The sequence below is a fragment of the Gavialis gangeticus genome, unplaced genomic scaffold, assembly GCF_001723915.1.
Source record: "Gavialis gangeticus isolate Ggan-Ray unplaced genomic scaffold, GavGan_comp1, whole genome shotgun sequence".
Classification (NCBI taxonomy): domain Eukaryota; kingdom Metazoa; phylum Chordata; order Crocodylia; family Gavialidae; genus Gavialis; species Gavialis gangeticus.
The window spans coordinates 62,043,254-62,067,874 of NW_017729024.1; the positions used below are offsets into that span (position 1 = coordinate 62,043,254).

The following is a 24,621-nucleotide window of genomic DNA, read 5'->3' on the forward strand; positions in this document are numbered from 1 at the left end:
CCCCCCATACACACACACAACCTCCTGCGGCCCTGCCCCCTCCAACTTCCCTGACTAGTGCTGTCATGGAAATAGTCCCTTAATAATGGGTGTGCCTGATCTGACCTGGAGCTGCCTGCCTGCTAATTGCCTTCCCTATGCTAGTAGATATGTTATCACTTTTTTTTGTCTGTTCTTAGTTTGCATTAGTAGTTGAAATAGTGCTTATTTTCTCCTTGTTGCCTAATTAGGAGTTGCAAAAAAATTAATGTTTTAGAAGTGAATAGTCAGAATTTGATTTTGCTCCAACAGGTTCGTTTTCTTTCTGATCTTGTGAATTGTCATGTAATAGCTGCACCTTCAATGGTAGCCATGTTTGAGAACTTTGTGAGTGTGACTCAAGAGGAAGATGTACCCCAGGTAAGCAAAAAGACGTTTCACTTTGCGGGTGACTGACTTTCACATGTGGATTTTTTTCTCGGCCAGATTGTACTGACCAATAATATGCCTGTGCTAAATTGAGAGAGTACTTTTGGCTGTTTCCAGGCTGTTCCTGCATATGGCTAGAAGAGTCTTGTAACAGTCAGAAGTTATCTTACATATATATAATCTTCAGTTAGACAGCTCAGAGATTTTCTTTAAATTCCATTTTTTGGCATGTACGTATTCCTTAATGAGTCTTTGCCAGATTTGAGCTTTAAAATGACACAATACAGATCTAACAGAAAAGCAAGACTCTAAAAAGTGGTACTTAGCTCTCTGGTTTTTTTTTCTTGGTAATTCTCATACTAAATACGACCCAACCTCTCAAGCCAAAAGCTTTTTTGAACCGTCAGCTCAGCAAACACACCATTGGGTCAGAGTTTGTGGTTGGGTTCTTCCACTTTTGTATGTTCATCAGTAAAAATATTCAGAACAGGTTAAGGTCTCGGTGGCACCTGTGCAACTCTACTGTGCTAAACATTTACCAGGTGCAACTGAAAGCTTGCAGATAATTGTGTTAATACCCTAGGTTGTAATTCAGTCCAGCCTTTTGGCTGCATTAAGCTTCACAGGACTAAAATGCAAACATGCTTTGTGAAAAATTGGCAGATGTGACTTTGCATACTTTCAAGAAGAAGATGTCTTTAGACATCATTTTTAACCAGTATTTCTTCAAAGCAGGGATGTCAAACTTGTTTGGCCCATGAAGTTTGTCTCAGGTTGGTTCCAGACTGTGAGACAGTGATGGGTTGAATGGCCTCAGGAAGCCTCAGGGATTAAGACAGCTATTGCTTGCCTACCACTGCTAAAACGTGTCCCCAGTGGCACTCTGAACCCTGGAATTTGGTGACTGTCCCTACCTCCTACTTTCCTTGCTGCTCCCTACCCTCTACTTTCCCTCGTGCCCTGCCAGGAGCCCCGCAGGTTAGATTACACAGCTTTGTAGGCCACATTTTTGTTATCTGTACTTTAAAGTACAGGCTATCTTTTGAAAACACTGTCAGCATTCATTTGGATCAAAATTTGATGATTTAGGTACTCTTGATAAAAGAAAGCCAAGACCAATGAAAATGTTAGGAACTATGTTTTATTTTTGTCTTAAACACAGTCTTCACAATTTCTTCCTGTAGTGGTTGAAGCAAAATAATCAAACAGCAGTCATTTTTATTCTGTTGTTTCTAATCTAAAATTTTAGGAAGAGGTAAGATAAAGGCATAGATAATCAAGGAAATGCATGTAACAAAATCAAAGTTAAGTGATGCTTCCTGTGTACAATGTTTTTAAACAACTGATGCGTGGCCAGCCATGTTCCTTGTAAAATATATACTATTAGAAGCATATCAAAAGAGAAAGATTAAGGGCATATCTAAAGATCCACCCACTAGAACAGGCGAACGCACTTTCAAATGTACAGATTCTTGATATATCTGGGAGTGGAGCTATACTTAGAGATATGAGAACAAAGTGATTAATATTTTTTCTAATCCCAGGTGATTTCTACATTACACAGTGGAAGCTTCCTGAGTTTCATTGTTTAAGGTATAAAAATTGTACATTGAGGTGCTTTTGATCTTTGTTTCTTGTAGGTGCGGAGTGATTGGTATGTATATGCATTTCTGTCATCTCTGCCCTGGGTAGGGAAAGAATTGTATGAGAAGAAGGATGCAGAGATGGACCGTCTCTTATCACAAACAGAAAGCTATTTGAAGTAAGTTATAACAAAGAGTAATCCCCTCTTTCACTGTTACCAGGTCATGGGTGGAATAAATAGCTTTGTCTGCTATCCATTCAAAAGTATTCTAAGCCTGTGGACAAGTGTAACAATACACAGTTCTAAAAAAAGGAGGGACGAGTTTGCCACTTGGAAGTATGCATCAACTGCATCAATACATGTTTCATCTTTCTGTTGCTCTGTTGCTATAAGTTGAGCTATACCACTGTAACATTAAACCTGTTTCATTGAGGTTTAAAGTTACAGCAGTTTAGGTCCATGTATACCAATTAAGGTGGAGACTGACTAAATAAAAGTTGCATCCATTCAGTGCAACCCACAGGTAAATTGGTCTAATCAGAACAATAGTTTCATCTCTCCACCTTAAAATCATAAGACCTAATCATTTCCAATCTGTTCACCATGTCAATTGATTTGTGGATCCTTAAAGTTAATTCTCATGCAGGTAGTGTCATTTAGTATTTCTGGTTGTCTAAAAGTGGCTTGGGATGTTTGACTGTTACAAACAAGCTATGGTCTGCTCAGTTTGCTTGACTATTTTTGCCTGCAGCTCATTAGATACATTGCTTGCCTTTGCTGCAGTGTTGGCTTATGGTAGAACTCGCATGTTGCCACAGCCACAGCCCCATACAAATCTCTTACCTCTGGTAGAATGTTATGCTGCCAGAGACTCTGATCTGGTTGATCAAGCTGGAGCTGGCAAAGCTCTGTGCTGCTACTACTGTTTGATAGTATCTTTCACAGTGTGTCTGCTCTCACCTGAGCATGGGTAACACTGCAGTGAAGACAGGATTGTAGTGGTGATTTTAAAAAACCTGACGGGTTAGTAAATATTTAGGCTGCTACAGAGCAAATTGAATAGAGAAATCAGTGGTGGGAAGAATCTTGTTTTTTTTAGAAGAGTTTTTAAATGGTAGATTTTCTGTATAAACAGACGGCGTCAGAAAATTCATGTACCCATGTTGCAAGTTTGGACTGCTGATAAACCGCATCCACAAGAAGAGGTAAATGGATTTTTATTTGATGTATAACAAAAGTAGGGAAATCCCCACCTTTTGTTTTGCAATCTAATATTAAAGAGAAGATCTATGGAAAAAAGTTAACATAGTTGAAGTACATTCTTCTCTTTCTCTGTGCTTTTATCTCCTGTAGGCTCTAGGTAATGATTTTCTCTGAAGTTCTTGGGTTCAAACCCCTGCAAAGCTAGATTGCTTTAATGAGAGACATTTTGATGTTTCCTGACATACTGCCTGAGAAAATGCTGCTAATTGAGCAGTAGTTGCAAAATGTAACTTTGCGAGTAAAGATCTAAGTCTGTCTACTTCAGACATTATGTGGTCACGCCTGATATGACTCCTCATTTAGTCACCACTTTGAATATATTCCATTATGTTAAAAATAAGCCAACCCCTGCAGGAAAAAAAACCTGGGGTGCACACAGGTAGATGTGCACCCCTTAAGTGTGGCAGTGCATCCCCTACGAAAAGGGGGCTGGTGGTGACTGCGGGCAGTCCACAATCGCCGCTGGTTGCTGCCAGGGGCGTGTGTGGGTGGTTGTTGACCCCCCGTCAGCACGTGCTGCACCCCCAATCTCCCGCCGACAGTGCCAGAAGCATCTGCGGGAGCTCCACGCTTACTGCTGCTGGGCTCCTGCCACCGCCAGCACAGCCGTGCCTCCCCAGCTGCTGGGGGTACACGCCATTCATGGAACCTGCTATGTTCCATTTGCAGTGGCTTTGTCTTTTGCAATGCACAAGTTCTTAATCTGGTCTGAAAAAAGGATTCTACTGATCTCATTCTTCAAAGCTGAGTATTGAGCATTCCCAGTGTCTTTTATGCTAGTAATTTGGTTTATTGTATTTGGACATCAGGTTTTAGCTGAGTGACCATGATGGTTGGAGCAGGAAATCATACAAGCAATCATAAAATCATAGAAAAGTAGAACTGTAAGGTCCTTTAGGAAGTCAACTAGTCCAGACCCCTGTGCGAGGCAGGATCATTGCTATCTAAAGGACCCATACAAGTGCTTGTCTAACCTACTCCTAAAATTACACAATCAACCCTTGTGCGCAACTAAAAGCCATATTGCCCCAGAAATACCAAGGGCATCCTAACCTACCACAGGTAGAGCAGGGGGATGAAAGCAGCTAGTGTCATGGCTCCACAAGAGTTCTAAAATGCACTTTAGATCCAAGGAAGAGAGTCATGGTCCCTGCTACAGAGGAAGACAAAGGTCCCATACCAATCTGACCACGTAAAAATATCTTTCTGATCCCATATGTGGTGATTGGTGTGATCTTGAGTTAGAGGAACAAGACCCTCTAACTGGGAACCTCTGGATTTTAATCCCGGAACAAACATTGGTATGTCCTAGTCAGGAATCCCAGTGCAACCAATACCCAGTGCTTCTGAGGAGAGCAAAAACAAATGAACAAAAACCCTGTTCCTGTTGCTCATTGCAACAGCTGGGGGGGGAATTCCTTCTCAGGCCCATGTGGCATTCTGCAAAGCCCAAAAGCATGGGAGAAACAAAACAACCTTTGCTTCATTCTCCTGAGCCATAATCCTTTCCAGTATTCACCTGTTCTGAGCTTCAGGGCAATTTGTGTGATCTTCTAGCAATCTGTTGGGGGAGCAGGCAGTACATTCATCTTTAAAAATCTGCATGCTTTTCTTTTTAAAGCTCATAATTTACATTAATTTTCAGCATGGATTGGTTATTGTCCTTTAGCAAAAACAGAAATAAAATGCAGAAAGGCCTACCATGCAGTTGTGTATTCATGATAATAATAGTCAAGGAAAACTTGTAGCAACTCCTGCATTACTCAGAGTAAGACAGAGGTCTTTCTTGCTTGCAGTAATAGAAAACTTTAAAATATACAGCAGTTGGTAAGTGGGCATTTCTCTTGTTAATTTGGCATACGAATTCATCTCATAATGTTTAATACAATTATTAGCCACAATACTGAGCAGACATAACTTCTTGCACTTGAGCATGCATTCTAGACTAGTGTTCACTAAAGGAGTGCCTGTCTGCAGTGACTTGGATCCCTTTTGGTCAACAGAAAGTAAATCAGTGTATGATCATCTACTTAATTCCAAGTTACTAGAAATGGAGCTTAAATCTTGTACTGATCTAAGACATGTAATTATAAAGGTGAAATAGTTTTTCAGTATGTTGAACCTGTGTGCAGCTTTTTCCCCATAGAATTACTGAGCTCTCTAGATATTAGTGTTTCTCTTATAAAGGGGTGACATGGCTTAACTATGTGTCTTTCCTTGTCGAGTCACCTGCTTTGCTTTTCTGAATGTGTGATGGAATAAGAGAATCCCTGTTTGATACTTGAAGATTTCTGGGAGAGTTACCAAAGAATCTAAGGATTAATTAAGCTACAGGATTTGGGTTTATCAGCTCCTGTTTTTTTTTTCTCTTCCTCTTAAGTACTTAGACTGTCTTTGGGCTCAAATTCAGAAGTTGAAAAAAGATCGCTGGCAGGAAAGACACATTCTGAGGCCCTACCTTGCCTTCGACAGCATCCTCTGTGAAGCGTTACAGCACAACCTGCCTCCTTTTACTCCTCCACCTCACACTGAAGACTCAGTTTACCCAGTGCCAAGAGTTATTTTTAGAATGTTTGACTATACAGATGATCCTGAGGTGAGTGAATTTCAGAAGGTCCTTGAGAGAGCGCAAATAATTTTATAATGCTGGTTTTGCTCCTTTGATACTGAATCTGAGTGTACAAGGGTCTCAAGGCCAGTAGAAATATAAGCCAGCACTAGATGAGAAATTGCATTTCCCCCTTTCAGGAAATGTTTAGCAATGAGAAGAGCAGTAGTAATACAGTGCATTTTAACGCCACATATGAGAACATTATTATAACATTTTTGAGAGATCACTTTCAGCTTTTCTTTAAAAAAAAAAAAAAAAAAAAAAAAAAAAAAAAAAAAAAAAAAAAAAAAAAAAAAAAAAAAAAAAAAAAAAAAAAAAAAAAAAAAGCAATTGCTGGAGTTGATCTTTTGAGGTGTGGGGAGGCACATGCTAAAACATAAGGGATGACATCACTTAATTATCTTGCACCTTTGGCTACCTTACCCAGAACTATAAATACTGTACTGGCTATGACAAGCATCTTTTCCAGCTGGTGTACTTAATTGTGGACTACTGATGCTTTGAGTCCAGTTTCATTAGACTGATAGGAGTGGTGTAGGTCAGATTAATTCCTTGCAGTACGTGAAAAGGATGCTATAACAGAAGACATATTATGGTATAACCTCATAAATCTGGCATTTTAAAATCCAAAATTCTCAAAAATCCAGCACTGTGGCAGGTGGCGTCACCTACTACTGGGGCTGCAGCAGGGAACAAAGCAAAGGGAACTGTCAGTGGGTGCAGCGTGGGACGGAGCATGGCTCTTGCTGCTACCGCGCATCCTGGAAGGGCTGCGGGCTGGGAGGCTGTGCCAGGCTCTTCCCGGGAGCCGCATGCCCCTGGATCTGCACGTGGGACAAGAGCAGGCTGCTGCTGCAGGCTGGGGCCAGCAGCAGCACCAGTCTCTTCCCAGCACTTGGGGCAGGTGGCAGCCTGCTCTCATCTCGTGCACAGATCCAGGGGCACATGGCCCCCAGGAAAAGCCTAGCACAGCCCGCCAGCCCACAGCCCTCCCAAGGTGCATGTAGCAGCAAGAGCTGTGTTGCACCCACTGACAATTCCCTCTGCTTTGCTCCCTGCTGCAGCTTCGGGGGCGGCCTGACACCACCTGCCTGCAGCTGATGGGCTGTGCCATGCCCCTCCCCCCACCCCAGCTTCACTCCCTCCCTCACCACTGGTATCAAAAATCCAGAATTTTCAAATTTCTGGCAGGTGTTTGGTCCCAAGCATACCTGTTTTATTTGGTTATACTGTGGTATGACTCTTGTATTTGACTGTGAAATAACATCTGATGACATTGTTGCCTATGAAAGCTCATGCCTCCCTAAACCAGTTAGGGCAAGGTAACTCCTTAGATACCACCTCTTGCATTTGCATTAATGCTTCTGACTTGTGGCTATTTTATGTAATTTTCAAAAGTAATTGGGATTAAATGTTGGAGCAGTAGGGGAAAATTCTACATGAAAATAGTACAGAAGCATCAGATAGTTTCTTTGAAACTTCCAGGAGTTACTGACTTTAATAGAATAATATTTTCATTTAAAAAGTAGGCAGCTGGTATGACCAGCATCTTAAATTATAGATGCATTTAATAGCTCTTGTAAGCTCCTATGTCATTTAGAAAAGCTGGAATGAAAAATAAAGATGAGTCATATTTATGGGTTGTGTTTTGTGATGGGAGGGTTAGGGTTTTTTGGAATCCTTTATAGGGATGACACTGTATCTGAAAGCTTTATTCTGTATGCAGGTTTAAAAACCATTTATGGACTGCGTACTTCTGCTTGGAACTTGGAAAGTTTTTACAACAAATAACCAGAATGTTTAAACCCTTTTGAACAATCTCTAATGGAACCATTGATATGGCTAGAAATACAATGCATTTAGGTTCCATTATTTTATTTTTATATGGCTTGAAAAAATTTAATTGAACAAAATACTATTGGTCATGGGAGCCTAGTGTTCATTCTTCTGAATGGAAATAGTGACTTTTCATATGTCTTAATTGATTTTTAATAGGGCCCTGTTATGCCTGGCAGTCATTCTGTTGAAAGATTCGTAATAGAAGAGAATCTTCACTGCATAGTCAAATCCCACTGGAAAGAGAGGAAGACTTGGTAAGTAGTGTATCAGTGTTATGATACCACAAGACTCCTTATGAGGTCTGGCTTCCTGCTTTTGCCATCATGACTTCCACTGGTAGTGGTGATATTTCGTAATTCTGAAATTGGTTGTACAAAAGCTTGAGGTGACATTTGACATATTCTTAACATATTTAGTAAGGTATGTTGTTTCCAAATAAGAGGTGGTAGGTTCAATGGATGGTAGAAAATGGGCCAAATTCTGTGTTAATGGCAGAGGTACATGATACAATGACTTGTGTGTTTTTCTGATTCTGCAGAAGGAGAAATCTGTATTTTTGTGTTGAAATTGATGGCAGGACTTCTGTCTTCATCTTCAACTTTCTTGGGGAGTTTGTGGCAGTATAAATGATACGAATGGCTTAAGCCTACAATTGAACAAATGTCAGTAATTTTGCTTTGAGGCAAGTGCTGGGTTCTGGAATGTCAACTAGCGATAGTATGAAGGTGGTTAGAAGACTGCCTATATCTTTCCCATCAGCTTTCTTATTTTCAAATATCCATGATTAACTAAGAGGAATGTGGAGAAGTGGCTCAACAGCCACCTGCTGATTGGATAAAGGTACCTTCATCATGGTTCCTGATTCAAATCTAGCCAAGGCTTCTGATGATAAACTACATCCAGGTTTCTATTGGAATGCGTAAGTTTAGTTTGTTTTCAGCCCACATGTCAGCATCATATAAACCACCACAAATGCTCCCATAAAGTTACATCTCTTAGCAGTGTTAGAGTTCAATGGCTTGGAGGTGAAATGTTTTTTCAGGGGTCAGATGACTATGAATGTGCCTGTATTGCTGCTTTTTTTGTACCTGTTCTGTGGCTAAATAGGTGTCTTCAGGGCTGTCAGTCTGGCACCTTTCCTTTAGATGGATTAATACAAGGAACAAACTGTTCTGTTTTCTTGATACCTAAACTGTTTCTTCTGATGTATTGTATTCTAACTCAAATGCATCTGTTTTCTTTGTAGTGCTGCACAGTTACTGAGCTATCCAGGAAATAACAAGATCCCTTTGAATTACCACATAGTTGAGGTATGTGTATTACACATGCCATCTTTTAGTTTCCTTTGTTTTGAGTAAGGTGATTAACTTTAGCAAAAAGCCTTTCTCCTAGCACAAAGAGAGCATACAGCCATTAAAGAGGTTTCTTATAGAAGAGAATTGGCTCTTCTGCAAGAACGTTAGATCTTCCTGGTTGGAAGTGATCTCTCTTCTCCAGCACTAATGTTTCATCTAGATGGCAAGTACTACTAGTATCACACAGAACCCCTCTCTCCCTGTGTCTTTCCCTCTGTGGGGCAAGCTGTTGGGGAGCCCTTTTGGTACCAATGCCCCTGCCACTGAACAAACCCAGGTCAGCTAGCCCAGGTCTGGTCAGGGGAGGAGTTGAGAGGGTGAGGCACTTCTGCAGCTGGAACCATCATTCTGGGAAGGTTCCAGCCTGAGGGCACCTGCCTTCCTCCCTCTGCACAGACCAGGGTCCAGACTGTGCTTAAACAGGGGGGTATTTCCCAACAATGAGGGTCCGTCCCAGCAGCAGGATAGCTCTTGCTGCCCTGCCTTCTGGCCCTACATGGATGGGGGAACTGGTGGGGAGTATAGGGACTGGGGAGGGAATGCCACTGTTTCCCTACAGCTGGACCAGTCACCCTGAAGGATGTGTTCGGCTGTGTTGCCTCTACCTCCTGCCCTGTGCAACCCTCAGGGTTGACTTGGAGGGATGCACAGAGTAGAAGTCATTCTGCTAACTTGTTTGCAAGGCCTTTGTGGAAAAAGCAAATAGGAACAAAGAAATTTAGAATGAAATACAGGAAGGACACAATCTATGTGCAAGTGGTGGACTAAATCAAGACACAAAATTAGGAGTGCAAGGTGTTGGCAAAGCCAGACAAGCTGTTTGGGATTTTAGGAAGCTCATCAGTGCGGGATTTCACAAAGTAGGATGGGCCTCTGGGAGATGTTAGATTTATCACGCAGTTAACTCTGTTAACAATAAATTGTAACTGGTGCATGTGCAAGGAATTTATCACCCTGTAAAATAGCAAAACAGCCACAAAGATTTTACTTGTTAAATGTGGAGCATCTTTGTGGCTGGATTGTATCATGTATCATGTTTTAATTTAAATGTGGTATATATGCTAGTTTACAAGGGTGTGTGAGAATCCCAGCTGCATGTGCACCCTTTGAAGGTGCCAGTCCTTGGGGAGCATAAGATCAGGGAACAGCTCCCCATGTGCCTGAAGTGTTCCCCAACAACAGACTTACCAGCTGGACTCGTCTGCTCTCCATGCTGCCAGGCTGCACTCCTGACCGCCTGTGTCTTACCCTGTGGCTGTGCGCATGCACAGGGCGTTTATCGGCCGCATCAGGCAAAAAAAGCCAATTGCCAATGCTTTCAATTTTCCTTATATCAGTGCTGATCTGCTGTAGGACCAATATATCAGTGCACCTTTACATTTTACTCTTAAGCTGCCATGCATGGTCTCAGGATCAAAAATAGCTTTGGAAGGATTGAGTTAGACTTTTGAAGTTGAAACTTGATGTTTCTTAAATCACCACCTCCTGGAGGAAGTGTATAAATGCCCCTAAAAAGCCCTGCTGAAGCACCCAAGCTATACAGGTGCTGCAGAGCCAAGTTAAACTAACGTGCTGCTACTTCCAGTAAAGGGTGGGGGGTTGTTTGTTTGCTTGTTTCTCCCATGTGTGTCAGCAGCCCTAGTGTCCTCATGTGCATAGACATGAAGAAAAATGTGCATGTCTCTGTATTGAATAAGCTTTAATAATTGCTTTTCCCCACTCGCTTTGACCAGGTAATATTTTCAGAGTTGTTTCAGCTTCCAACTCCACCACACATTGAAGTTATGTACACAACGCTTCTTATTGAACTATGCAAACTTCAGCCTGGCTCCTTACCACAAGTTGTATCCTTTCCTTGTTGTTTGTTTTTTACAGAAGAGAAAAAAACCCCCAAAACATTCCATCCTGCAGAAATCTAAATGGCATAGATACAGCAATGATCATTTCTTCCACCCTGTTGCCAGTTGTGTAAAATAAATGTATTGCCTGTTAATACTGCATGTGCCAAAGAATAATGCAGCCAAATAGCCATTTTAGTTTGAGTAGCCTTGCCCTAGCATCAACATCATGGAGGAAAGCCAGTGCTATGGAAAGTTTAAAAATAATTCCCAAGTGCCAGAAAAGAGAGAACTGTACTCTGTTTATGGAACAGAAGCATAAGGCATGAAACAGACTAGCAGCAAACTCAGCATGTTTATTTCCTCTGGTCAAGCATAGCAATATGTCAGCTGCTATGTATGCAGTTTGGCTTTAATACCCAAGGCCAGCATCAGAATACTAAACATGCTTCATGTGCAGCTGAACCACTAGACATTTGATTTGAAAATGTTTGAAATGGGACAGTCTTTTTTTAAAAAACTGTTGATCAGTTTCTGATCCTATAAATATATACATAGATATATACATATAAATAATTAATTACATAGTTGTACAAATAATGTGAATTATAAGACTTCTCTCTACATTCTTAAATAGAAATATTTCCCTGCAAGAGATAAGGTGATAACAAGTTCTTAAACTGCAGGACACTGCATTTAAAAAAGGTTGTTGCAGCATAGGAGTTTGTTATATCAAGATTTTGATCCTACTGATGTGCAGTTTTCTTATCAGGTTAGAAGTATATAGAATTATAGTATTTTTATGAATCCAAGATGACTTTCAATTTAAGACAAACTGCCCCCACCCCAGTAATTAGATTCTATATATAGAAAATTGTAAGTGTGTTGTTATTTTCCAAGAATGGAATTTAATTAATGGAAGGTCATCTCAAATCCATCCCCTCCACTGCTGTAGCAAGGAAAGCAGTGGGGGGGGGGGGGAGGGACGTGACCCCTGCCTGCTTGCTGCCTGCCCCTCTCCTTCTGCTTGTTCCCAACTATGGCCTACTTCCTCCCAACCCCTATAGCCAACCTTATCCCACCCCTTCCTTCTTATCTTGAGCTGCAGCTCTGCTCCTCTGTGGCAGTCAGCAGCAGCATGGCCCTATCCTGGCCTCAGTCCAGGCAGAAGCAGTAGTAGGTCTTGGATGGGCTAGGTTGGGGCTGGAGGGCCAGGAGCAGAAGGGGGAGGACAGTAAAGGATAGTAGTGGGGGTGCAGGGGTAGGCACAAGTACAGTGGGCAGGAGGGTACGGGGAGGCTACAGGCTAGTCTCACGTGCATGCCCCACTGTCTCCCCTGTGTTCCCCTGACCACATGCCTGCTCCTGTTCTAAGTGAGCCATTCCAGCTCTCATCCAACCTCATCTTGGATTAAAGTAAGCATGGTAGTCAGATCCTTGACCTGTTTTAGATTTTTTTCCCCCTCAAAGTATTGTCATCCAGAATTAATTATGAAGGCTCACCCTTGCTTCTGAAATTTATTGTTATAAAAAAAACAAACAAACTGATATGGATAAGTATTAACAGCTGTGGGCCATAAAGTTATGCAACAATAAAAAAAACTTCTTGGTTCTTGCTTTAGTCATGAAGTATTTCCATTGCTCTCTTAAATCTTCCCTATACCTTTAAAAAAAATAACAGCTGTGTATGGCAGGAGACTTCCACCCTTTTTAAATTCCTGAGCTACTTTCTATGTAATCTGCTCTCCTTCCCCTTCCCCCACCCCACAATCTCCACTACCCCAAGTGATGAAAACAGTATAGCATAAACAAATGATGGGTCTAAAGCAATGGAGGCCAACATTCTTGTAAGCATGCCACAAATTAAGCCCCACACCCTCCTCCACTGCCACTCCAATCCCCTTCCCTCCCCAATCTGCAGCTGTACTTCTTGCTCTCTCCCTCCCTGATCTGCTGCATGCCACCACAGGGGCTGCCTGTGTCATGTGTGGGATGAGTGCCACAGGTTGGACACCCCTGGTTTAATGAATTAAAAGATAACCATTTACAAAGGCAGCTTGTTTATTAAGCAGCATCACGGGTACGTAACCATAAAAGTGCATACCATCCAAAAAGTTGTCCCACTATAATCCAGTGCAGAAGTCCTAGAAATATGGACCTATATAAGGAGCCTGATGGTGCTTTATGAAAGAAAAATAGACTGAATAGAGTATAGAATTTGCTTGTGCCAAACTGCAAAACCCCTTCCGTCAATAGAGTTACTGTGACTTGCTGTCATTTGGGACAAGCAGGTAAACAGAATGGCAGTACAGAATCGGTTCAGACACCAATAGGAATTTGGAGAGGGTGATCTATTTTTAGACTCTTCTCTGTTAACCTTAATTAGAAACTACACAGCTTGCGCAAGCCACAGAAATGCTGTATATGCGTTTGGATACAATGAATACTATATGTGTAGACAGGTAAGTGTTTGTGCATTTCAGGAACATCATAATGGACTCACATTTTTTTCTCCTTTTTACATGCTGTCCACTTTTAATTCACAAATCTAAAATTCCTGCTTTGGCATCTTGTTCCCATTTCTTTTTTTTTTAATTTAACATTTGTACTTTAGATATGAGACTTCAGAACTGAAAGAAGGGAACTAGCATCCCCCCCCACCTCACTTCTTTCTTCCCTATTGCTTTTTGTTCCTAGTTTTACCAGTGATCTGTTGCCTTTCCAGGTCTATTTGCATAATGCCATTAGAAAATGAATGGCAGCTCCTCCCCTTAATTGTGCTATGAAGCATGCTGCCTCCACCCACTGGCTTCTGGCTGTACTGAGTTTTGAGAGTTGGTTTTACTGTGAGTTGGTAAGCCAAAGGAAGGGAGCAGTTTAACGTTCTAAAGATTATGTGAAGCTTGGTAGTTTTATAAGAATTGCAGTTGCTGTGGCGGAAATGTTGATAAAAATCATCAGGTTGCAACAAAAATTGATATCAAGCCTCGGTCTCATATCTGAGAAAACATGAGGCTTTTTCAATTATGGCCCAGGAGGGCCAAAATAGCTCACTAAACTTAATGTTAAGCATCTGTAAAAATATAAATCTAATTTTCTCCTTTTTCAAAAACATGGCAAACACTGAGAACTTAAGTCTGTGACTTAAATAATTTATTAAAGTACCTGGGGCAGGACCAGAATGTGAGATGTTTTTTCTTTTTTTTTCTTTTTTTCCCCCCACAATGAACTACAATTACTGAAGAACTGTATTTATTTGCCAACATTGAAACAATACATTGACCCTATTTTAGCCAGTAAAACAGTGACCAGAGCATGTCAGGCTTACTTCCAGGTGAAGAATGACCTGGAGAGCAGCAGCCTCTCCTCTTGCCCCCCTCCCCCCATTTCCTTAAGTCACCACTTACCATCAGTGATGCCTCTTGCCCCATCCTAGCCTACGGCATACAGTACATGCTTGCTCCAGCCCTGGCTTAGCCATACAACAGCAACTGCAGCAGTAGGTCCAGCCCCAGGATGCTAGAGTTACTGTTGCCACTGCTGTGTGGTCAGGCTGGGGCCAGAATGGAGCTGGAACCACAGCTAATGGTAAGTGGGGGGAGCAGGTGGGGGAGGTGTGTGGGGAGGCAGTCTCAGGGTGCAAGGATCAAGCTGCTGACCCCTTGCTGGTGCTTTTCCCTGCTGTATTAGGGGTGGGGGGATAGGATGGGACAGGACACAAATTTAAGACTGCACTCCAATAATTAGATTTCAGGCATGGAAATTTAAAACAAATGTATAAGTTTTTCCATGTATAGCATGTAATTATTTGGAGGGGGGAGATCATCTTAAAACTGCAGTAGTCTTGGAATCAGGTAAGTGTAATGAAATTGTTCTTTTCTCTCTTTAAGGTTCATTAATTGGTTTTCTCATCATCTGAGTAACTTTCAGTTCCGCTGGAGCTGGGAGGATTGGTGAGTTTCTTTTAGGATTGTCATTTAAGCCAGATGCTGCACACATCTGCAACTTTCAAACCTACCCATAAAATGCTTGTAGTTGTTTCCAGCCAACCATATTTAGCATAAAGCATTTATTGCCATAGCAGTTTAACTTTTGTCAAGCTTTCTAGATCTAAGAAAAGCTATCCTTTGTTGCCTTTATGTAACTTAATAGAACATAACCCACTAAATATGGTTTGACAAAATTATTTTACTTTATTAAAAAAAATCTTAATTTGTAAAGAGGTCCAATTACTGCCAGTATGTTGCCAGCACTGTCAAACTTTGTTGTTTGTAGGTCAGACTGTCTTACCCAAGACCCTGAAAAGTCTAAGGCCAAATTTGTAAAAGAAGTCTTGGAAAAATGCATGAGGTAAGTGAGGCTTTTGAACACACGCCACTTCAAGGGTGTATCACATTTATTTTCAGGTTTGTTTAACAATATACTTTATGCTGGGATATGTACACAACCTCCCTTTCATAGTTTTTTGATGCTGCAGCTTCAATCACATTGTCAGAAATGTCAATCTATTCCAGTGATTCTCAACATTTTTAGGCCCCTCGCACTCCTCCGTAACATCTTCAAATTAAATGGCACCCCATTTCAATAACTAGTTTGCTTATTGTAGCACTTAACTCTGGGCACAAGGGCAGGAAGAAAGGAGTGAGAGATTAGCTCTTTATAGAGCAGTGCGGCAGAGATGATTGTGAGCTTACCTTCTTGTATTGGAGCTGGCCACTGAGAGGCCTGTACTTAGCCTCACACAAGGGGAATGTGGAGGAGTAAGCACTTAGCTCCTCTCCAGGGGCTGGCAGAGATGATGTGTCCACTTACACATAGATGCTCCTTTTACTTTGGGGTACATATATGTTGTCACTTTAGCACTCCAAGGGAGCATCTCTCTCAAGCATGCTCTCTACTTCTCCCATTTCATGCCCCAAACCTGGAAATAAAGTATTGAGGTATGCTTTGTCTTGGCTTCCAGCTCAAACTTACTAGCAAAAGAGGTTTTGAGAGCAGCAGTGGCAGGGGCTGCCTCTGCAACAACTTCATAGCATCATATAAAATTAGGGTTGGTAGGGACCTCAGGAGGGACCTTTGTCTAGCTAGGTCTTAAAAACCTTCAAGGAAAGAGATTCCACCACCTCTCTGGGTAGCCTGTTCCAATGCTTTACTACCCTCCTACTGAGAGAGTTTTTCCTAATATCCAACCTAAACTTCCCTTGCTGCCACTTGAGATTAGTGGTCCTTGTTCTATCATCTGCCACCACTGAAAACAGTCTACCTCCAGCCTCTTTAGAACCACCCCCCAGGTAGTTGAAAGCTGCTATTATATCCTCTCTGTCTCCTCTTCTCCAAACTAAATAATCCCAGTTCCCTCAGCCTCTCTTCTGAAGTCGTGAGTCGCAGCCTCCTAACCATTTTCTTTGCCCTCTGGTGGACTCTCCAATTTATCCACTTACTTTCTGTAGTGGGGGGCCCAAAACTGGACACAGTACTCCAGATGTGGCCTCACTAGCGCGGGATAGAAGGGGATAATTACTTTCCTCGATCTGCTGGCAACACTCCTACTAAATCCACCCAGTAAGCTGTTAGCCGCATTTACAAGGGCACGCTGTTGGCTCATATTCACCTTAATTTCCATTGTAACCCCTAAGTCCTTTTTTCTGCAGAGCTGCTGCTTATGCAGTTGGTCCCCAGCCTGTACCGGGGCATGGAATTCTTCCATCCTAAGTTCAGGACTTGGCATTTGTCCTTATTGAATCTCATGAGATTTCTTTTGGTCCCATCCTCCAGTTTTTTGAGGCCTAATTGAATCCTAGCCCTACTGTCCAGCATATCTACTACTCCCCCCAGCTTGGTGTCATCTGCAAACTTGCTGAGAGTGTGCTCCATCCAATCTTCCAGGTCACTGATGAGGATATTGGACAAAACTGGCCCCAGGACTGACCTCTGGGGCACTCTACTTGAGACCGGTTGCCAACTAGAAACCGAGTCATTGACTACTGCTGAGCCTAGCGATTCAGCCAGTTTTCTGTCCATCTCCCAGTCCCTTCATACAACTCATACTTCCTTACCTTGGTTGCAAGAATGTTGTGGCAGATGGTATAAAAACCCTTGCTAAAGTCGAAGTATATTGCATCCACTTCTCTCCCTGCATCGACAAAGCCAATCATCTTATCATAGAAGGTAGTCAGGTTGCTCAGGCATGACTTGCCCCTGGTGAATCCATGCTGTCCTAATCACCTTCTTCTCCTCCAAGTGTTTAGAAATGAATTCCTTGAGGACCTGCTCCATGATTTTTCCAGCAACTTGAGGTGAGACTGACTGGTGTGTAGTTCCCTGGATCCTCCTCCTTCCCTTTCTTAAAGATGGGCACTGTATTTGCCCTTTTGCAATCATCCAGGACTTCTCCCGACCACCACAAGTTTTTAGAAATAATGGCCAGAAGCTCTGCAGTTGCATCAGATGCATCGTGTCTGGCTGTATGGACTTGTACACGGCCAGCTTTTTCAAATGGTCCCTAACCTGTTCTTTCGCCAGTTGACTGCACTCCTCCTCCCCAAACTGTGCTGCCAGGTGTAGTGGTCTGAGAGCTGATCTTTCCTCTGAAGACTGAGGTGAAAAAGGCATCAAGTACTTCAGCCTCTTCCACATAATCTGTCACTTAGTTTGCTTCCCCTATTCAGTTAGGCACCCACACTTTCCTCTTGTAGCTGACACGTAGAAATCGTTCTTGTTACCCTTCATGTCCCTTGCTAGCTGCAACTCCATTTGTGCTTTGGCCTTTCTGATTTCATCCCTGCATGCCTGAGCAATACTCTTATACTCCTCCCTAGTTATTTGTCCAAGCTTTCATTTCTTGTATGCTTCCTTTCTGTGGTTTAACTTAGTGCTAGAGCTCCCTGCTAAGCTGAACTGGTCTCCTGCCATACTTCTAATTTTCCTGCAGATTGGGATGGTTCTTTCCTGTGCCTTCAGTAAGGATTCTTTAATATACAGCCAGCTCTCCTGAACTCCTTTCCCCCTCAGACTGGCTTCCCAGGAGATCCTGCCCATCAGTTCCCTGAGTTTCACCACCTTTCTTCTGACTTTGGTGCATGCAAGTAAGAGCAGGTGGATAGATGTACTTGAAAGTGGTGGCTTAAGGATTCCCAGGGTCTGGTGTGGACACACCTTTGTACTTGAGTGACAAATTTGATGTGGAGAGGGGTGAGTAATAGGCTTTACATGATGTTGCTGCAAAATATGGGTCACTCAAAGACTGGCAGATACCAAAATGATCTCATGATTAGGATCTTAAGAATTCTGTCCCCAGTCCCAAAAACTGTGTGTAGCTTGATATGTGCATAGCAGAATGAATGGCTTTTGGGCGGGGATCAAGGATAGAATTCCTCAGATCCCAGTTGCGCAACTGCCAGCACAAGAAGCCTGGCATGGGGGGAAATAAGCCATGATGGGCTCCCTATACTCTGGCAGTGCTGGTGCAACCAAGCATTTAGGAACCAGCTTCCCCAATGCTAGGCTGCACCAGCACCCCCTTCAGAAGGGGGCAGGAGCAGCCCTGGCTCTCAGGCAGGGAAACTGGGCATGCAGTTGGGGCCTGGGGAGCTCCCCATTCCTTACCTGCATGCACTTTGATGTGAAAGCTTTCACACTGGAGCATGTTCAGCTCGACATTGAGGAGCTCCCAGGTCCCCAGCTGCATATGCTGTAGATCAACATTGGGCAATACAGCATGACTTTAAACGTCTCTTGTGTGAGGGAAGCCCATTGGCTCTTAGTGTGGGGACATTTAAAGTTGCACTGTAAATCCCAGTACATGCTACATTCAAGTTTGTGATACTTGACATAAAAGGAAGTTGCCATATGCTCTTTTATGCTTAAGAGTGGGTTAGTAATTGGAGAGGGGAGAAGGATAGGAGACGGTAAAGGCATGTCTACCCTGCCTTGAAGCACTACCCCAGAGGACACCTCATCCACTCAGCTACATTATTACATGGAGGTGGTGGCTACTGTTTGCAAGGAGCAGGTGCACTTCATGGTCAGAGGCAACGTGGACCTTCTTGGCGAGTAAAATTTTCAAGGGCCTTAAGTGATGTAGGAAGCTTAAATTAAATACTTCTTTTGTGAGACAAGTGGTATTGAAGGAAGATAAGCCTGGTCTGACAAGAGAGATGCTTTTAGTCCGTGAATCCCTTTCATGTCATTTCAAATGCTGGTGGGTTAATCCTTGCATATTTTTGTAAAGAGCAAAGGAGGCCAAATGTTAAAATGAGGGCACCTGGTTAGTTGGCTTCCTGAGTTTGACACCTGTGGTCTGCATAACAACTTGCACGTTTGAATAAAATGTGGCACTGTTTGCTGTGTGTCCTTTTTTTCATGAGCAAACTTAGTTAATTAGGTGAGGATGAGAATACGTTTTTGTCCTATTAAAATTAAAACTGTCCACAGAAAGTCTTATTCCAAGCCTGGTTCCTGCAGATCTTAATATCTGGCAGGAGCTAACCACAGTAAAACAGTTCATTGCATAGACTTCTTGGCTTATATTCTGCCAAGATTAAAACCCCAAAAACCCTACATTGAGCAGTATCCTGAAGCATACCTGAAGGATATCCCCATTTGAATTCTACCACAACTGAAATTTATTTTTGCAGACTTTCCTACCATCAGCGAATAATAGACATTGTTCCTGCAAGTTTTTCTGTCTTGAGTCCTGCAAATCCAGTGTGTATATACAAGTATGGAGATGAAAGTAACAGTAAGTATGAAAGCTAAAATTCATGCTGTGGCAGCACTTTTAAGAATTAATTAAGAGATGGAGCAGTGGAGAAATTTAGTTATTCATATGTAGGTAAAACGATTTCCCCTGAACTCCACGTCTCTTCTATTTGAGAAGTAGGAATAGAAGACAAAACAACAGATCAAGTGCAGTAGAAAAAAGGAATACTCCTGTCTTGTGTACCTACTTTGAGGCCTTCAGGTTTCAGGTTGAGCTATTTAGTGAGGGCTGGTGCCATCCAGTTTAGGGCTGCCACTGAAAATTGTGAATGCAATCTAAGTAGTTAGTATTAATTGTTAAGCTTGGTCATTGCTTCAGAGCATAAACATCAGTGAGATGGCCAAGTAAGATCTAGATGTAGTGTGTTGGCCTGTAGATTTGCTGCACAAGCCATATTACCAGGCAGCACAAATGTCTGTTTTTAATAGAAAACAGTAATTGATAACTTCATAATGTTCAAGAAAGCGTATGCATGTGAGAAATACTTGGGCTGATATAAAATATTCATTGTGTTTGATTTTGAAAGGATAATCTGAGTATTTTTCTTTGTTATCGTTAGGGTCTCTTCCAGGATATACTGTTGCACTCTGTTTGACTATTGCTATTAAAAATAAAGCCAGTAATGATGAAATCTTCAGCATCTTAAAAGATGTGCCCAATCCTAACCAGGATGATGATGATGGTAAGGATACCTGATAGTAGATACTGTAAGATTGTGATTTGTTCTGTAACTCAAACTACTTGTGACATTGTATAGATCTGTGGGTTTTGCTGGTACATGACTTTGTATGCTTTCTCCTTTAGCAGCAATTACTTAGCCTTACAGAAGAAAGAAGTACATAGCTCAGGCACATTAGCAGGCATCCCTCAATTCAAATGGAATAAGCATTCTCATAAGGCCTTGCTTGGCCTTGCCTAAAACTTTTCCAGCCCTTGTACCAGTGTAGCCAGAGCCAGGGTTTAACTTACTGGGCCTCTCTGTCCTTGGGGATATTTTTAAAGGAAAGTGTATGAAGGAGAGTGAGGCTTGAGGAGCAGTCATTTTTAAACTTGATAGTTTGGGAGGGACAAGTTTGATTTGCTCTGTAATTGTCCTATTTATACAAGCACACAGGTGTGGAAGTGCCCCAGTTTAGGAAAACATGGCTTACAATAATCTGCAATAAGGACTTGTAGTAGAGGTGATATCTTTTATTAAACCAACTAGATTTTTGCAAAAATCTAGTTGGTCTAATAAAAATATATTACTTCTACTACGAGTCCTGATTGCTTTTTCCTCTAGACCAATATGGCTACAACCTGGATACCTGACACATGGAAGAATCTGCAAGGCATTTCACTTTGATTGGTCATACCCTGAAAAACAAGCAATTTAGTATTCATAGATCTGAAAGACAACAGTGAGTTTTGCAAGGGTTGCTAAATTTTCAGATGGGAATGGAGTCTTCCCTGTTGGTATAAAACAGGAGTTAAATATAGTCTCCCATGGTAGCTCCTGATTCATGGTGGGAGCCTCTAGCACTGTGCTTCTCAAAGTATTTACTTGATTCCCTGCCCACAGTTGCTAAAAAGAAATAGGTGAACAAAATGATGAAAAAATCCCAGTTCTCCTCAAAACTTTGTGAAGATTAAATGCCATTAACTTAATATGTACTAGAAGTTCTTGTTGTTCCAACTTTCAGATGAAGGGTTCACCTTCAACCCTCTCAAAATAGAAGTTTTTGTACAAACTCTACTCCATCTAGCTGCCAAGTCCTTCAGCCACTCCTTCAGTGCCCTCGCAAAGTAAGTAGATGTGTGTGTTTGTGTGTGTGTATGTGGCTTCTGGGTTTGTGGAACATTTTGATTGAACCAGTGACATGCTTGGTGGAATAATGCTTCCATATAGCATTACATTTATACAGTAAATTGAGGAGACCTGGTAGGTGTTTACTGACAGGGTGGTAATATGAGTGGTATAGATCAGTTTTATTGTAGTCTACTTGTGCAAAGACTACTTGGAACAAGAGTTCTACACATTCTGAGATATGCCCCTTGATTTGTTACTCACTTATAGTTGACAGCTGGTATTAAGTGGAGTGTCCCATAGATTGGTCTTGGGGCCAGTTTTGTTCAATATCTTCATTAACAAGCTAGAACATGGGCAGCTGGTGCCTTTTGAGTCGGGGTGGGGGCATTTGCCCCCTGACACCAGTCAGCCGCTGGGGTGGTGGGGGTGTACCCCAGTGACCAATCTCACTCACCAAAAAGCAGCCACTGCCGGAAGTGGCGCAGCCACTTTTGCTGGCAGCCCCGCTCCCTGGCCGGCGCTCGCAGTGGGGGGCACCGGCGCTTCTGCCTGCCCCCCCGTCCATTGCCTAAACAGGGAGCGCAGCCTGACAGGGGGTGCACCAGTGCTCTCAGGGGATGCACATGCACCCCCTGCGCATCACCACTGAGCTGCAAGATGGGATGGATTGTACCCTCAGCAAGTTTGTGGATGACACCAGGCTGTGGGGAGTAGTAGATATGCTGGAAGGTAGGGCTCGGATTCAGAGTGACCTAGACTAACTGGAAGATGAGTTTCAACAAGGACAGGTGCAAAATCCTGCATGTAGGACAGAAGAATCTCATACACCACTACATGCTTGGGACCAACTGGCTAAGTAGCAGCTCTGCAGAAAAGGACCTGGGGGTTACAGTGGACAGAAAGCTGGATATGAATCAACAGTGTGCCCTTGTTGACAAGAAGGCTAACAGCCTACTGGGTTGTGTTACTAGGAGTTTTGCCAGCAGATCAAGGGAAGTTACTATCCCCCTCTATTCAGCACTGGTGAGGCCACATCTGGAGTACTGTGTCCATTTTTGGGCCCCCCACTACAGAAAGCTTGTAGACTAGTTGGAGAGCGTCCAGCAGAAGGCAACGAAAATGGTTAGGGGGCTGGGGCACATACTTCTGAGGAGAGCCTGAGGGAACTGGGTTTATTTAGTCTGCAGAAGATAAGACTGAGGAGGGGATTTAATAGCAGCCTTTAGCTACCTAAAGGGTGATTCCAAAGACGATGGAGTCTAGGCTGCTCAGTCGTGGCTGATGACAAAACAAAGAGCAATGGTCTCAAGTTGCAGCAAGGGAAGTTTAGGTTAGATATTAGGAAAACTCTTGCAATGAGGGTGGTGAAGCACTGGTGCATGTTACCTAGAGAGATGGTGGACTCTCCATCTGGAGATTTTTAAGGCCCAGCTCAACAAAGCCATGGCTGGAGTGATCTTGCTTTGAGCAGGGGGTTGAACTAGATGACCTCCTGAGGTCCCTTCCAACCCTAGTTTTCTCTGACTGATTCTAATTGCAGTAGTCAGGTGTGGCTTGTTTCTCACTGAAAGCTCTTTTCTTACTCAAGAGCGACCCAGACCAGACAAAGTGACAAAGATAAGTTTTTGAAAAACACCATTCAGAGGCGGTCATGTTTGCTCCTTATATAAAACAGTAGCCAAATAATTTGTCCCCAAAAGCCTTTTTGTTTGGAAGGGGCAGATAGAAGGGGGCAAAGCACTGTCAGTTACTCCCTGGTGGAGACAGAAGACTTATCTGCATAACATTCTCCCCAGAAACAAAAAGGAGATTTGAAAGGTATAAAATCTCGTTCCTTAAAACAGGTTGGGAAATCCCTAGGGAAAAGGACAGTTTTTATGGCCCCAGCTTCTGAGCTAGTAAAAAAAAGACTAGATGCCCCTGAACTTGGGGAATCCATCTAGGATTCAGCTGGGGCAAGCTGAGGGAATTTGAGTGGGCAGGACACTAGCCAAGAGATACATCTGCATGGAAATTGCTGGTTACAAGGTATTGCTCTGAGGCTATTTCTAGATAGAGAATCAGGGTGAGATCTTGTATTTTTGACCTTTTATTTTCCTCTTATCTGTATCGCAAACTATAGTTGTTTCGCTTACACCTTTTATCTTTTCTTGTAATAAAACCTTTTTTCCTTTTGCCTGATTGGTGGTGGCAAGCATGATAAAGCATTTGATGTTTCAGACATTCCTCTTCCTTGGAACATGGGGTAGGAATCTGGATCTGCTTTTTTTTGCAGACCCAGGGTGATAACCACAAAGAGTGGCAGAGCTTCCACTGTTGAAGCTGTGAATTTCTGCTTTGTGATTGAGGGAGACTGAGATTGGCTAGGGTTGAGTTACCCCAGGAGCAAGATCTTATCTATCCCCTAAGAGAGACAGTAGAACATAGGAGAGAAACTTGAGTTCCTAGGTCATATCTTAGTAGTGCAGGGTTTATCACAATCTGGAAAGTTAAAATCCCCCATTAATACCATCTCTTGCTTTTTAGATGATCTCATCATGTCCTTGGAGTGCCTTGTCCACTTCTTCCCAACTTGGTGGACTATAACAGACTCACGCCATAGTATCACCACTATTCATTCCCTCTAAGCTGATTTGTTGTCTTATTCCCCATGGAACTAGGAACCATATTTTTGGCATATGATATAATACCTCCTTTTTCCCCCAAACCTATTATTCTAAAACAGAGTATACCTCTCAATGTTATTTCAATCATGGCAGTTGTCCCAAGTTTTTGTAATACCAGTTAAGTCATAGGTTCATATTTGCAGACTATGACTTCCAGCTTACCCTGCTTCCTCCCTGTACTCTTTGTATTTGTAAGTATGCATCTAAATACTTAGGCATTTTGACCTACTGATTTTTCCTTTGACATCTTTTTGCTGTTCTGGGGCTCTCTAGCTCTTCCCCAGAATTAAACTGCTTCTCCCAATTTAATTAGCATGAAAATTAGCTAAAGGAATTCTCCATCCAACCTTCATTATGGCTTTGTACCATGTCCCACAGAAAAACTCAGAGAAGTGAAGCTTATCCTCCAGTATTATGTCTTAATCTCATTAGAGACTCCAGTGCAAAATGACTGTGCTCTACCAGACTCATGTTAGATTGTATTCTTTTGCAGTTAAAATGATGTT

General features: G+C 42.4%; 1 protein-coding gene across 1 annotated transcript in view; it reads left to right on the forward strand.

The window, feature by feature from the left end:
• Positions 1 to 24,621, forward strand: part of NCBP1 (nuclear cap binding protein subunit 1) — a gene marked incomplete at its 5' end in the record, with an annotated part of 55,528 nt that overhangs the window by 11,529 nt on the left and 19,378 nt on the right. The window contains 13 exons of the mRNA XM_019518207.1: positions 292 to 399; positions 2,049 to 2,170; positions 3,129 to 3,198; positions 5,637 to 5,852; positions 7,863 to 7,960; positions 8,953 to 9,016; positions 10,795 to 10,905; positions 13,297 to 13,361; positions 14,790 to 14,852; positions 15,175 to 15,249; positions 19,536 to 19,639; positions 20,220 to 20,342; positions 21,343 to 21,445. Of these exons, the coding sequence (XP_019373752.1) occupies positions 292 to 399; positions 2,049 to 2,170; positions 3,129 to 3,198; positions 5,637 to 5,852; positions 7,863 to 7,960; positions 8,953 to 9,016; positions 10,795 to 10,905; positions 13,297 to 13,361; positions 14,790 to 14,852; positions 15,175 to 15,249; positions 19,536 to 19,639; positions 20,220 to 20,342; positions 21,343 to 21,445 (1,322 nt within the window). The remainder of the gene's footprint in view (positions 1 to 291; positions 400 to 2,048; positions 2,171 to 3,128; positions 3,199 to 5,636; positions 5,853 to 7,862; positions 7,961 to 8,952; positions 9,017 to 10,794; positions 10,906 to 13,296; positions 13,362 to 14,789; positions 14,853 to 15,174; positions 15,250 to 19,535; positions 19,640 to 20,219; positions 20,343 to 21,342; positions 21,446 to 24,621) is intronic.